General features: G+C 53.6%; 1 protein-coding gene across 2 annotated transcripts in view; it reads left to right on the forward strand.

Annotated features, from left to right (window-relative positions):
* ENOX1 (ecto-NOX disulfide-thiol exchanger 1) overlaps positions 1-14395 on the forward strand; it is a 2146160-nt gene that overhangs the window by 1600254 nt on the left and 531511 nt on the right. For both annotated transcript variants that reach the window (XM_069205418.1, XM_069205419.1), the window contains one exon: positions 5644-5850. In XM_069205418.1, the coding sequence (XP_069061519.1) occupies positions 5644-5850 (207 nt within the window). The remainder of the gene's footprint in view (positions 1-5643; positions 5851-14395) is intronic.

Consider the following 14395-nt stretch of genomic DNA (forward strand, 5'->3'; position numbering starts at 1 on the left):
ACTCCACAAGCAGTTATTGAAAAGATTGATGAACTGACCTGTCCAAAAGGTTACATTATATTTGAATTATATTTGAATAGCGCTTGTGGCAGACCACTGGCACCTGGTGCCCTATCCATTTTTGTTTTAGATATGATACATTGTAGACGATGTAAAAGGGGTGGTATAATCTAAGCCCGGGGTACGTGCAATCTTGTACTAGGGACGAGGAATTAGTTGTAGATGTGGTTGGGCTCTGCGCTCCCTTATGCGAGAGACTAACTTCTAACTCGCTTGACAAAAAATTATCTGCCAGATAAAGTTCCCACTCCCCTTCTGTGATGTTTACGTAGCCAAGTCCTTACTGGTACATATAAGCCCTGTCCAAAAAAGGTCTAAACAATTGTGATTGCGCTTCTCCTCATAGATAGCCTGCCTATAGGCTTTCTGTGCTTGCTTAAATGAGGTGAGTAAGACCTTTGATTCTAGGTGCTTACGTGTTCTCCCGGCAGCTCTATTATGGGCTTTCTTTAAATCTCTGATCACAGTTGAGGTGACAGACTGTTTGGGTGGAGCAAATTGATTGATTGGCTGTTGGAATCTTGTCCTCAATGGGCGACGAGACTATCCCAGGTCACGATTGGCGACGCATTGCCAATACCAACCATATCTAGATGTTCCTCACATCCTGCCATTACTGCATCGCAGGTAGAGGTATGCCATTTTATACGCTTTAAGGTCTCAAAACATGACCCTCTGCCTACAGACCTTGCCGCAGAGTGGTCTTGAAGGCTGGACCTTATGACAGTGATCGAAGATCCCTCTCTGTCTGTGGGACTACAAAGAATTTTACAATGAAAGGGAATAATTCAACATTGCATATGGTGTAGTCCAAAAAAGAGCAAATTCACCCATCAGATCTTGTCCAATTCGGGGGCGTGTCTTGTGGCAAATGGCAGTTCAGTACTTTGAATCCCAAGCTATTTAACTGCAAGATAGTGTATTCGCCCAGCAGACTGAGGGGAGAGCCTTTTGGCTTTGATTGTTCAGGAATAGGCAGATGGTTACATAAATCGGGCCCCTCAAGGACCTCGGAGGATTCTTGAAAGACATTTGTATTAAAATCCCCTGTTATTACACAGTCAGCTTGGGGTTGATCACTACCTAAATCACCCATAACTTGTATCAAACTATTCAGTTGTCCTCTAGTTTCCTTTGAACCAAAATTGAAGTAAACATTTAACAGGAAGAGAACTTTCCATGATCTCCAGTTGCAGATCTAAATGTCTTGCAGCCAGTTCTCCACCAGTATGATTGGTATGATGCACCCTTTTAATTTAACTGCAGTATATAGAGACAGCCCACCTCTGGGTCTGCCATATTTCTGCTTTCTAAGGGCAGGTTTCCAGAACTCTATATAACCTAGCATCACATGGCTTGTCTCAGTCCAGGTTAACTGCAGGGGTATGAGTATGAGTTCATAACAATTTAGAAACAAGATTAAGTCTGGAAATTGCATTTTCTGTGCTGTTCCACTGACATTCCAGGAGCATAGAGATAATAGTTTGTGCATAGACCGCTGATTCAGTCAGAGTTCCGATGAGATAAGGCTGTAGCCAGCCTGTCCCAGATTGTCCTCACAGAGTCACGCACTTAGACTCTTCGCGCACTTGTATTTGTGATGGTGCTGCCCTGAGCGCTTTTCAATATTGGTTTCTTCCCAAAGGGTAGTTGTGAGGCTGGTGGTTGAGCCAGCAAGGAAAGGTATCTGGGCCTTATGAAGGGGCTGATCCCAATGCTACAATAGCATTAGGTGAGTGAAGAAGACACCAATGGGATGAGCCACAAAGTCCAAGTCATTGGCCACTGAAACAGGCTGGCTTAAGAAATCTAGGGCCAGATGTAGCAAAAATAAAAATTGCGACTCGCATTTTGCGAGTTGATGCGACTCGCAAAATGCGAGTCGCAAATTGGAATGCCAGAAAAAAAAGCTATCCGATTTTGCGACTCGCAGCCGGACTCGCAACGCTGTGTGCGAGTCCGCATTTTGCGAGGTAACTGTTTGCGAGTGTGCAAAAACGAACTCGCAATTAGTTTTGCGAATACCTTCAAAATTGCTTGCAGATGCAGCAGAACACTCCAGAAAGCATACCAGAACACTCTGGAAACACTTCCTGGCACATGATGATGGCATCACAGCCAGGAAGTTAACAAATACACCTGGGAGGAGGGCTCAACAGTGAGCAGTGTCTCTGCCACTCACAGTAGGGTGCTGAGGAGTGGTAGGCACAGCACCATGGACGCAGCAGGGACCAGCCAGGCTGGCAGGAGGGGCAGGAGATCATAGATAACAGCCAGGACAGATTAATGTGGCACATGGTGTTAATGTGCCACATGACTGGTTGGCATTTTCCTGCCCATGGACAATTTCAACTTGTATATAGTTTCTTCATGACATTAATAAAACAGTTATTTTTGTTCCACTTAACAAATGGTTAATAGGTGAGTATGGTAGGAGTTGACATGTACCGTCCAAAATATTGCGTTGCAATGTGGTCCCGTCTCAGTCTGCCTTGATTAGCTAGACTCCTATCCCCATGATGGCGATGTGGTTGTTCTTGCTCTTCATCATCAGGATCTGGGTCTGCAGGGGTGAGAGGTAGCCCACGTCGGGTGGCTATGTTGTGGAGGATGGCGCATGCGACTACAATTTTGAAAGCGGTAATGGGGGTGTATTGGAGGGCGCCTCCACTGCGGTGGAGGCATCTGAATCTTGCCTTCAGCAGTCTGAAGGTGCGCTCGATCAGGTTCCTGGTCCTCTTATGCGCACTGTTGTATTGCCTCTCTGATTCAGTTCTGGGTGTTAAAAACGGAGTCATGATCCAAGGCCTGAGAGCATATGCACTGTCACCTGTTGGGCACAAAAGTACACGGTTAGGAAGTCCAGATTGTCGTGCACAGTGACCTGTGTGTATGTCTGCAAGTGTCTGTGGCTCTACCTAGGAGGTAACCGTCTCCAAATTCCCCACGTTCCAGGCGTTGATGTATCCCACTATGCCTAAAAATGTATGAGTCATGGGTACTGCCAGGAAACTTAGCTACGATGTCCGTGATGACATAATGGGCATCACAAACAACCTGTATGTTGAGTGAGTGGGTACACTTCCTGTTGCGGAAAATGTGTTCCAGATTAGCAGGGGGGCATATTTGAATGTGTGTCCCATCTACACACCCTATGACATGAGGAAAGTGGACAATGCGGTAAAAGTCCAGCTTGGTGCTGTTAATTTCTGCCTCATTCCTTGGTAAGTATATGAAGTGAGACATGTGCGTGACTAAGGCATCTAGGAATGCCCTGAGGAACCTTGACACTGCACTTTGGGATACCCCACCTGCCACGGCAATGACCCCCTGATAGCTCCCTGAGGCCAAGAGGTGCAGTGCGCATAGTACTTGCACATGCGTAGGGATGGCGCAGCCACGCAGAGTCTTGTGTTCTAGCTGTGGTTTCAGTAAATCTATTAATTCTAGAATGGCTGCGCTGCTAAGGCGGTATTTGTCATAGATCTCCTCTTCAGTTTGCTGAAAAAGAGTCTGCCTGGTTCTATATATCTTCTCCTGTCTGTGGTCCCTCCTCCTCCTCTGCTGGGATGCGTAGACTCTCCTCCTCACTGCTATCAGGTATATCTCCGCCATCTTGAGTAACCCAGATGCCTTCTGGGTCCCCTTTTATACTTTGGTAATGGTTACCACCTGCTCTGAGTTAGTGGTAAATGGGACATGCAAACTGGGCTTTTTGCGACTAGTCGCAATTTGCGAGTTGCAATTGCATAAGGTTTGCGACTCGCAAATTGCGACTTGCAATTTGCGGGTCGCAAAATGGGGTCGCAACGGATGCGACTCGCAAACGGGTCCCATCGCTTTTTGCGAGTCGGAAATGGGCTTTTTGCATCCCATTTCCGATTTTGCACTGTCGCAAATTGCGAATCGCCCGTTTGCGAGTCGCAAACGTTTCCTACATCTGGCCCCTAGTGCTTCAAAGGGGCAGACACAAAGCCCACCCTGTGTATATTGTAAGCATTTGAGCAGTAATTCAACGCAAGAGTTGGCCCACTGTGTCAGTTAGGAACTGAGGGCAATGCCATATTGTAAACAGAACAACAGTTCACTGTAGAGTCATTTCAGAAATTGGAATTAGTCACCACCTACTGTAAGTTGAAGCTTAGTGTGGCTGGTGATTAATTCCCATTTCTTGTTCATTAGATTAATTTCCTTGCATATCCAGACTTGAACTGTCCAAGACGCTGTTTCTTCATCATGCACTGGATTTGAACCACCAAGGAGGACACCCAAACTAGGCTCTCTGCCCTTGCAAGTTTTTGCCATTTTCTTCTGGTTGGATCTATATTAGCACCAGATAGGTTCCTCTACCCACCAGTGCCTAGAACTGAAAGGACCATTACGCTGCTTGCATTTTAAACATCTGCCTTGCTCATTATGATTGACTGATTTGTCTGTCTTGTGTTCCTACTAATTTGCCCGCTTCACTACCTTACTCCTCAGGGATCTTCGCGCCCTAGTAATAGTGCTCTTCACCATTCCTCAGTCCTGATGAGGACATCTGGCTCACTATAGAGATCAAAACGCCATTGACTTAGTTTAGGTATCACATAGACTCACATAGGCTCAATGCCAAATAATTCTCTGGAGTCAAGGATCATTTGTCCTTTTATGTTTACACACAACATTTTCTCGCATTTGTCTCACTATGTGAAAACTGTTCAGAGAACTGTCATTTTAGATGACAATTTTGTACATGTAAATAAATGTTTTTAACAGCATTGTGCTTAATATTTGATTGTTGTTTATAATACGTTTGTGATTGATATCGATTCCTGTATGGATTATACATCTGGATATTATAGAATGTTACCTTGAAATGAGTCCATGGTGAACTGTTGTTCTATTTAAACTAAAAATGAGTGTGGCAGAGGGAGAAGGACCAGTATCTAACTAACCATGAGCAGGTGAATCCAGCAAGTTTTGGATGTAGGAAAACAGTGCTGCTGCCTCACTGAACAACTTCACTCTCTCTCCAGGTGTGTTGGGCTAAAAAACTGCCCTTCTTTGAAAGCCTCCACCCCTTGTATCACTGCAGTGCAAGTCCGTACAACAAAAGAAAAAATAGAAAAAAATGATGGGTACATTTGTCCATTTTTACCTACTGCTCTGCAAAATTAGTTTTTTTCCCACCCACCGATGTAAGGAGTAGAACCAGCATGAACAGAAAGTGATATCTGAGTCTAGCACACCCTGAAAGAGAACCAAATTACACAGCACAGCAGAGGTGTCATTTTTCCCTGCACCTCTTATGTGCTAGATTCACCAACTCCCACTCCCAAAGGGACACAAGCCTAGGCAAAATGGGCAAGGGAAAAAAACTGCAGAGGGATAAATTTGTGCTAGACATGACCAGGGCGTCACACACTGAGCTGTTCTATTATAATACTTCTTGGCTACAGAGGAAGAATTCTGATTGGCTATGTGGCTATCACTGTTCTGATGCAGGTACACCTTGATGTTATCAAACTGTGAAAGTGAGTGAATCTTAAAAGCTACCTGTCCACACCTCAGAAGTCTCATCTGCTTTTTGTTCATACTTAGATCTTCCACCACCTTCAACAAGGGAAAGGCCTCCTGGATGTAAGACTGTGTTCGTTGGAGGGTTACCTGAAAATGCGACAGAGGAAATTATTCAGGAGGTCTTTGAACAATGTGGAGAAATCACAGCAATTCGGAAGAGCAAGAAGAATTTCTGTCATATTCGGTTTCAGGAGGAATTTATGGTGGATAAAGCTATTTACCTCTCTGGTAATCAACTTTCCCAAAAGATTTTCTTGAGCTTTGTATTTCTATACTTGCAATGCTGTGTTTTACTATAATTTATTTCTTGGCTCTTATTCCGTGAGGTAGATTCTATAGATGCCTTTAGTCTAAGATAGATAGCTGCCTAACATGTGTTACCTAATGTCTGTTTTAAACTGCCTTATGCTTTGTGTGCCTACATCCACTCGAGCCGTCTACAAGGCAACTGGCCTTGTTGCTACCATTTTCCATTATGCTCTGGTGTGTGTGTTATGCTCCACACAAGATTGAAACTATTGTATATAATGCCAGTCCATAGGTCAGGATATTCTACATTAATGGACATTGTTTCACTTATCTCTGTCTAAAACAATAGAGATCGATTACCAAAGCTAGTCTTCTCATGGGAACGAAGTCAGAAAGAAAGTTCAAGTTATGAAAATAAATCTGCATTTTCTGCGGAGTCATGAAATACCGGCCAAGCAGGCCTCATTTAGGCCAATAAAAGTGAGTTAATACAACACATTGAATTAATACACTATAATAAATACTTTTTAATATGCAAACTTATAAATTCAACATTATTAATTCGTCATTAATATTGGTGTTAAAAATACTTTAAGCAATTTGACTCTGTTAACACATTTCAGTCAGTGTAACGCAGAACTGCATTTCTCTATTTATGCACACGTACTTGAATCATTAATCATCAGAAATTCAATATCGTTTCAATGCACACTATTGGTCTAGAGTCTAAATTACAACATGATATCAATTAAATATTTCAAACATTTAGGCCCTCATTCTGACCCTGGCGGTCGGCGGAGAGGCGGCGGTCGGACCGCGAACAGACCGGCGGTATTAAAAATGGCATTCTGACCCTGGCGGGAACCGCCAACACAGCCCGCCAACTTAACACTCCGACCGCCACAGCGGTACAAACAAACAGCGCGGCGGTTCCCGCCAACAGCCCGGCGGCAGACAAAGTACCGCCCACCCTATTACGACCCACCAATCTGCCACCTTTTCCGGGGCGGGAGCACCGCCGATAAGAACACGGCGGAAACAGACTACGAACGGGAAAACGCTCACCTCTACGCACTCCACAGGAGATTCCGGCAGTATGGAGCCAGAGTTGCAGGTCATCCCCGCACTCCTATTCCTCCTCATATACCAGGAGCACGCCCGGCGGCGCGGAAGACATCGGTGAGTACTGCACCTACGACACAGGGGAGGGAAAAGATTACCGGCACACACCCACCCACCCACACCCACTACAACACACACATCAATGCATTCCCACAGATCACTGTCACAACCCACAAACCACCCCCCTCCGAAATAATGCAAAGACCAAAAGAAGAGATCATAAACGGCCAGATATATTGAAATAAACTATGTACAAAATATATACAGCTACTAAATGTAGTCCAACCACTGTCCGTGGATCACAGGGGTCCTGTGCAAAGGGGCAAGGCCCAGTCCCACGACAAGAACTCCACGGAGAGAACACTGCAGGGGCATCAGAAAGAAAATAGGACAGGCACCTCAGGGGGAAGGGAAGGGGGGGCACCTCAGCCACTTGAGTACACGACGCCAGATCCACGAGGGGACTCCATGACCACTGGGCCATCCTGGGGAGAGCAAAGCCACAGTCCATACAGTCCATACAGTGGGTGGCCTGCCCACTGGGCCATCCTGGGGAGAGCAAAGCCACAGTCCATACAGTCCATACAGTGGGTGGCCTGCCCACTGGGCCATCCTGGGGAGAGCAAAGCCACAGTCCATACATTCCATACAGTGGGTGGCCTGCCCACTGGGCCATCCTGGGGAGAGCAAAGCCACAGTCCAAACAGTCCATACAGTGGGTGGCCTGCCCACTGGGCCATCCTGGGGAGAGCAAAGCCACAGTCCATACAGTCCATACAGTGGGTGGCCTGCCCACTGGGCCATCCTGGGGAGAGCAAAGCCACAGTCCATACAGTCCATACAGTGGGTGGCCTGCCCACTGGGCCATCCTGGGGAGAGCAAAGCCACAGTCCATACATTCCATACAGTGGGTGGCCTGCCCACTGGGCCATCCTGGGGAGAGCAAAGCCACAGTCCAAACAGTCCATACAGTGGGTGGCCTGCCCACTGGGCCATCCTGGGGAGAGCAAAGCCACAGTCCATACAGTCCATACAGTGGGTGGCCTGCCCACTGGGCCATCCTGGGGAGAGCAAAGCCACAGTCCATACAGTCCATACAGTGGGTGGCCTGCCCACTGGGCCATCCTGGGGAGAGCAAAGCCACAGTCCAAACAGTCCATAACAGACCCCACTGCCACTGGAGGAGGCAAGTTGGCCAGAGGACATCCTGCAGCCCTGCCCGAGATAGATCCTGCCCTGCCACGTCTGCCAAAGGGCCAGCGGTTCTTGCCTTGAAGGGCCCAGTCCAGCGGTTCTTGAGACGGCGGGGCCCAGTTCAGCGGTTCTTGAGACGGCGGGGCCCAGTTCAGCGGTTCTTGAGACGGCGGGGCCCAGTCCAGCGGTTCTTGCCTTGAAGGGCCCAGTTCAGCGGTTCTTGAGACGGCGGGGCCCAGTTCAGCGGTTCTTGAGACGGCGGGGCCCAGTCCAGCGGTTCTTGCCTTGAAGGGCCCAGTTCAGCGGTTCTTGAGACGGCGGGGCCCAGTTCAGCGGTTCTTGAGACGGCGGGGCCCAGTTCAGCGGTTCTTGCCTTGAAGGGCCCAGTTCAGCGGTTCTTGAGACGGCGGGGCCCAGTCCAGCGGTTCTTGCCTTGAAGGGCCCAGTTCAGCGGTTCTTGAGACGGCGGGGCCCAGTTCAGCGGTTCTTGAGACGGCGGGGCCCAGTCCAGCGGTTCTTGCCTTGAAGGGCCCAGTTCAGCGGTTCTTGAGACGGCGGGGCCCAGTTCAGCGGTTCTTGAGACGGCGGGGCCCAGTTCAGCGGTGCTTGAGACGGCGGGGCCCAGTTCAGCGGTTCTTGAGACGGCGGGGCCCAGTCCAGCGGTTCTTGCCTTGAAGGGCCCAGTTCAGCGGTTCTTGAGACGGCGGGGCCCAGTTCAGCGGTTCTTGAGATGGCGGGGCCCAGTTCAGCGGTTCTTGAGACGGCGGGGCCCAGTCCAGCGGTTCTTGCCTTGAAGGGCCCAGTTCAGCGGTTCTTGAGACGGCGGGGCCCAGTTCAGCGGTTCTTGAGACGGCGGGGCCCAGTCCAGCGGTTCTTGCCTTGAAGGGCCCAGTTCAGCGGTTCTTGAGACGGCGGGGCCCAGTTCAGCGGTTCTTGAGACGGCGGGGCCCAGTTCAGCGGTTCTTGAGACGGCGGGGCCCAGTCCAGCGGTTCTTGCCTTGAAGGGCCCAGTTCAGCGGTTCTTGAGACGGCGGGGCCCAGTTCAGCGGTTCTTGAGACGGCGGGGCCCAGTCCAGCGGTTCTTGCCTTGAAGGGCCCAGTTCAGCGGTTCTTGAGACGGCGGGGCCCAGTTCAGCGGTTCTTGAGACGGCGGGGCCCAGTTCAGCGGTTCTTGAGACGGCGGGGCCCAGTTCAGCGGTTCTTGAGACGGCGGGGCCCAGTTCAGCGGTTCTTGAGACGGGGGGGCCCAGTTCAGCGGTTCTTGCCTTGAAGGGCCCAGTTCAGCGGTTCTTGAGACGGCGGGGCCCAGTTCAGCGGTTCTTGAGACGGCGGGGCCCAGTTCAGCGGTTCTTGAGACGGCGGACGGTCTATGGCCAACTGCTAATTGCATGGTGGTGCCCTCCTGGGCAGCGGGGATGGTGCTCCTTCACTGCCCACCTGGGCTGTGGGTGGTGGGGCCCTCCTGGCCAGCTGGGCTGGGTCCTCCCTGGGCAGCGGCTATGGGGGTGGTGGGCTCTCCCGGGGCAGCGGCTATGGGGGTTGTGGGCTCCTCCTGGGCAGCAGGCCTGCTGCCTGACCTCTCCAACTTGCTGCCCTTGCCCTCCTTAGTCGTCGGCCTGTGGCCCTTGCCTCCCTTTGGAGCTGTGGCTGGTGACTGTCTCTGGGTGGTGTCCGGGGGGGATGTAGAAGGCGGGCTCCTGCGGCGCCCCTTCCGCCTTCTGCTCCTCTTCCCAGGGGGTGGGCTGGCTGTCCCCTTGCTGCTGGGTGAAGATCCAGACATGCGGGCTGGCGGGCTCCAATACCCCTGCACCCTTGTCAAGGGGGCTGCAGGGCTGGTGGTGGCTGAGGTGCTCTTCTTACCCCGACGAGAAGGAGGGGGGGGCTCAGGGTCAGGAAAGAAGTTAGTAGTGGCGAGGAAGAGCTTCTTGGGACAATGGAGAGTGGTAGGTACAGTGGGAATGGGAGTGGAGGGAGAGGATGTGGTTGTAGGTGAGTCACGTTTGCTGTCTTTGGGTGCAGGTGCAGGAGGGATAGGCTGTCGTGAGGTGGATGGCTGTTGGGTGGGTGGGTGGCTGCGTTTGTGTGGTGTGGAAGAGGGGGTGACAGACACAGTGGGAGAGGACACAGGGGACGTGTAAATGGCAGTGGGGGTGGTGACTGCACGTGTGCGGACTGGAGTGGAGGGTGTGCTGGTGATGGAAACACTGGCTGATGGTGAGTTGAATGGAGGTGTGAGTGTAGACGTCACAGGGAGGGAGGAGGGAGACGAGGAGGTGGGGGTCACAGAGGTGGTAGTGACTGTTGGCATGTCTGCATCGGAATGTTGCGTGTGTGAATGTCTGGGTGATCTGTGGTGCTTATGTTTGGATGAGCTTCTCTTGGGTGTTGAGGTGTGTGCAGGCTGGTCTGATGGTGTGGGTGGGACAGGCAGAGGAACAGGAGACTGGGAGGAGGGAGTTAGTAGAGGCAGGCAGGAGACAGGGACAATGGCTGCCGTCAGTGCTGAGGCCAGAGCCTGGAACGATCGCTGATGGGCAGCCTGACCCGAATGAATGCCCTCCAGGTACGCATTGCTGCGATGAACCTCCCTCTCCACCCCCTGGATGGCATTCAAAAGGGTAGTCTGCCCAACAATGAGCGTTCGGAGGAGGTCAATGACCTCCTCACTGAGGGCAGCGGGGGTAACAGGGGCAGGGCCTGAGGTGCCTGGGGCGAAGGAGATGCCCGGCTTCCTGGCAGAGCGGGCACGGGGCGAACGCGGAGGGGCTGCTGGGAGGGCGGAGATGGTGCGCTGGGTGGCGGCTGTACCTGTAATGGCGTGGGGCACGGATGGTGCCACCCCCGCAAGGGAGCCCCCTTCCGAGGACGTGTCCGTGTCGCTGCAGGCTCCAGTCGTCCCCGTCGTGGAGCTCCCCTCGCCCTCCGTCTCACTGGTCCAGTCTGACTCTGTGGCATGGCCCTCCTGGGCCATGTGAGATGCAGCTCCCTCCTGCCCCGATGCCACTTCTCCTCCGCCTGATGATGCTGATGCACACAAGCACAGAAAGACAAACCAAAAGGGGGGGGGAGAGAGAAATAAAGGGATATTGAGTACATGGATCTCCGGTACAGTTAGCGGACATGACAGACACAGATGCCCCCTGCACTAAGTTGCGCACTTGGGGTCCGCTACGCATTCCGTGGAACATGCCCTACACGCCTAGAGTTGTCAACTGCACCCATGGATGACACGGCCCAGGGATGGCTGTACTGACACACTACTGAGGGTGGTGGCTGGGGACACAGGGGCTTACGGGGGTGCCCAGCCTACAGATATCGCCCTGGCCTAGGGGGACCCACAGCCCTCCTCCCCCACCCAGACACCTCCACTGCACGACAACAGAGTAGATGATGCTTCTACTCACCCCCTTGTGTCTGCTGTGCTGCCCTCACGCGCCCATCCAAATCAGGGTAGGCCACCGCCAGGATCCGGAACATCAGGGGGCTCAGTTGACGGCAGGCACCCCGCCTACGTTGGGAGGCCATCCCCAGCAGAGACTCGGCGGTCTTCTTGGTCCCGCGGCGGATGTCCTCCCACCTCTTGCGGCAGTGGGTGCCCCGTCGATGGTGGACCCCCAGGCCCCGGACTTCCTTGGCGATGGCACGCCAAATCCCAATCTTCTCATGGGCGCGGACCTATGTGACACGTACAGGGAGGGAGAAATACCACGTTCAAGTTACTCAGCATTTTCCTTTCCAGTGGCCCAACGCCCCCCATCCCCGCCAGGCCCCCCGCCATGCCCAACATGCCCCCCATCCCCGCCAGGCCCCCGCCAGGCCCCCCGCCATGCCCAACATGCACCCCATCCCCGCCAGGCCCCCCGCCAGGCCCCCCGCCATGCCCAACATGCCCCCCATCCCCGCTAGGCCCCCGCCAGGCCCCCCGCCATGCCCAACATGCCCCCCATCCCCGCTAGGCCCCCGCCAGGCCCCCCGCCATGCCCAACATGCCCCCCATCCCCGCTAGGCCCCCGCCAGGCCCCCCGCCATGCCCAACATGCCCCCCATCCCCGCTAGGCCCCCGCCAGGCCCCCCGCCATGCCCAACATGCCCCACATCCCCGCTAGGCCCCCGCCAGGCCCCCCGCCATGCCCAACATGCCCCCCATCCCCGCCAGGCCCCCCGCCAGGCCCCCCGCCATGCCCAACATGCCCCCCATCCCCGCCAGGCCCCCCGCCATGCCCAACATGCCCCCCATCCCCGCCAGGCCCCCGCCAGGCCCCCCGCCATGCCCAACATGCCCCCCATCCCCGCTAGGCCCCCGCCAGGCCCCCCGCCATGCCCAACATGCCCCCCATCCCCGCCAGGCCCCCTGCCAGGCCCCCCGCCATGCCCAACATGCCCCCCATCCCCGCCAGGCCCCCCTCCAGCCCCAACATGCACCCCATCCCCGCCAGGCCCCCCGCCAGCCCCAACATGCCCCCCATCCCCGCCAGGCCCCCCTCCAGCCCCAACATGCACCCCATCCCCGCCAGGCCCCCCGCCAGCCCCAACATGCACCCCATCCCCGCCAGGCCCCCAAGCCAGCCAGTGGCCCCAAATCCAGATAGAATTAAACTCACTTGTTGGTCTGGAGGACCGTAGAGTTGCGCATACTGGGGGAGGACCCCATCCACAAGTTTCTCCAACTCCTCTCCAGTGAAGGCAGGGGCCCTTTCCCCAGTCGCAGCAGCCATTGTCCCTTCCAGACCGAGGTCACAGCAACACTTGCAGTATAGGTCCTCTCCTGTGAAAGTTCAAGTCGCAAGTGGATAAGTAGATAGAAAATGGCGGTCACGTCCGCGGCGGTGCGTACCGCGGCGGTGCGTCCCGCCACCGCCGGCGCCCTTCGCCATTGGCTCCTGAAACCCATAGGCTTCAATGTTAACCAATGCGGCTTCGCGCCGCGGTCTTGGCCCGCCGCCCGCCGCGGTGTGCCACGCCAGCGCATTGACCTCACATCCCATTGTCACACTTCACAGGTCAGGCAGCCGCCATTTCCAGGGCCCACATGGCTCAATTTCAACTGCGTCACACAGGCCTAGGCCTTGCATAGCCACTCAGACACGCCATTCACTGCATAGAGAATCGTTTACTGTGCTAGCTGTGAGTACGTACCTGTGGGTTGCTTGACTGTGTGCTCCATGTTGTCCTTCCTAGGCACCGTCCGCTGGGTTGGGCGAGGAGACGGATGAATCCTCCCGTGTACCGACCGCTGGTGGACCTGTCGACAATGGAAGAACGCCACATTATCCTGACCTACCGTCTTAACCGTGCCACTATCCATGAACTGTGTGCCCGGCTGGAGCCCGACCTGATGTCCCCCATCCGCCAACCCACAGGGATTCCCCCTCTGGTGCAGGTCATGTCAGTACTCCATTTCTTGGCAAGTGGGTCATTTCAGACAACAGTTGGAATTGCTTCTGGGATGTCTCAGCCCATGTTTTCAAAGGTGTTATCCAGAGTGTTGTCTGCCCTGATGAAATCCGTGAGGAACTACATCATTTTCCCTGAGGTGGGCGAACTGGCTACAGTGAAGGGTGATTTCTACGCCCTTGGACATATTCCCAACGTAATTGGTGCCATTGATGGGACCCATGTGGCTTTGGTTCCCCCAAGAGACAGGGAGCAGGTGTACAGGAACAGAAAAAGTGACCATTCAATGAACATCCAGGTGGTGTGTTTGGCTGACCAGTACATCTCGCATGTAAATGCCAAATTCCCAGGGTCAGTGCATGACGCCTACATCATGCGGAATAGCAGCATCCCTTACGTGATGGAACAGCTACAGAGACACCGTGTATGGCTAGTGGGGGACTCTGGGTACCCCAACCTGTCGTGGCTACTGACCCCAGTAAGGAATCCCCGGACCAGGGCAGAGGAACGGTACAATGAGGCCCATGGGCGTACTAGGAGGGTGATCGAACGCACCTTTGGCCTCCTAAAGGCCAGGTTTCGCTGCCTGCATATGACCGGGGGATCCCTAATGTACTCACCTAAGAAGGTGTGTCACATCATCGTGGCCTGCTGCATGCTTCACAACCTGGCTTTGCGCCGCCAGGTGCCTTTCCTGCAGGAGGATGGTCGAGACGGTGGTGTTGTGGCAGCGGTGGAACCTGAGGAGAGTGACGAGGAGGAAGACGACGGGGCTGAAACAGACAACAGGGACAGAATCATTGAACAGTACTTC

The sequence above is a fragment of the Pleurodeles waltl genome, chromosome 8 (assembly GCF_031143425.1).
Source record: "Pleurodeles waltl isolate 20211129_DDA chromosome 8, aPleWal1.hap1.20221129, whole genome shotgun sequence".
Classification (NCBI taxonomy): Eukaryota; Metazoa; Chordata; class Amphibia; order Caudata; family Salamandridae; genus Pleurodeles; species Pleurodeles waltl.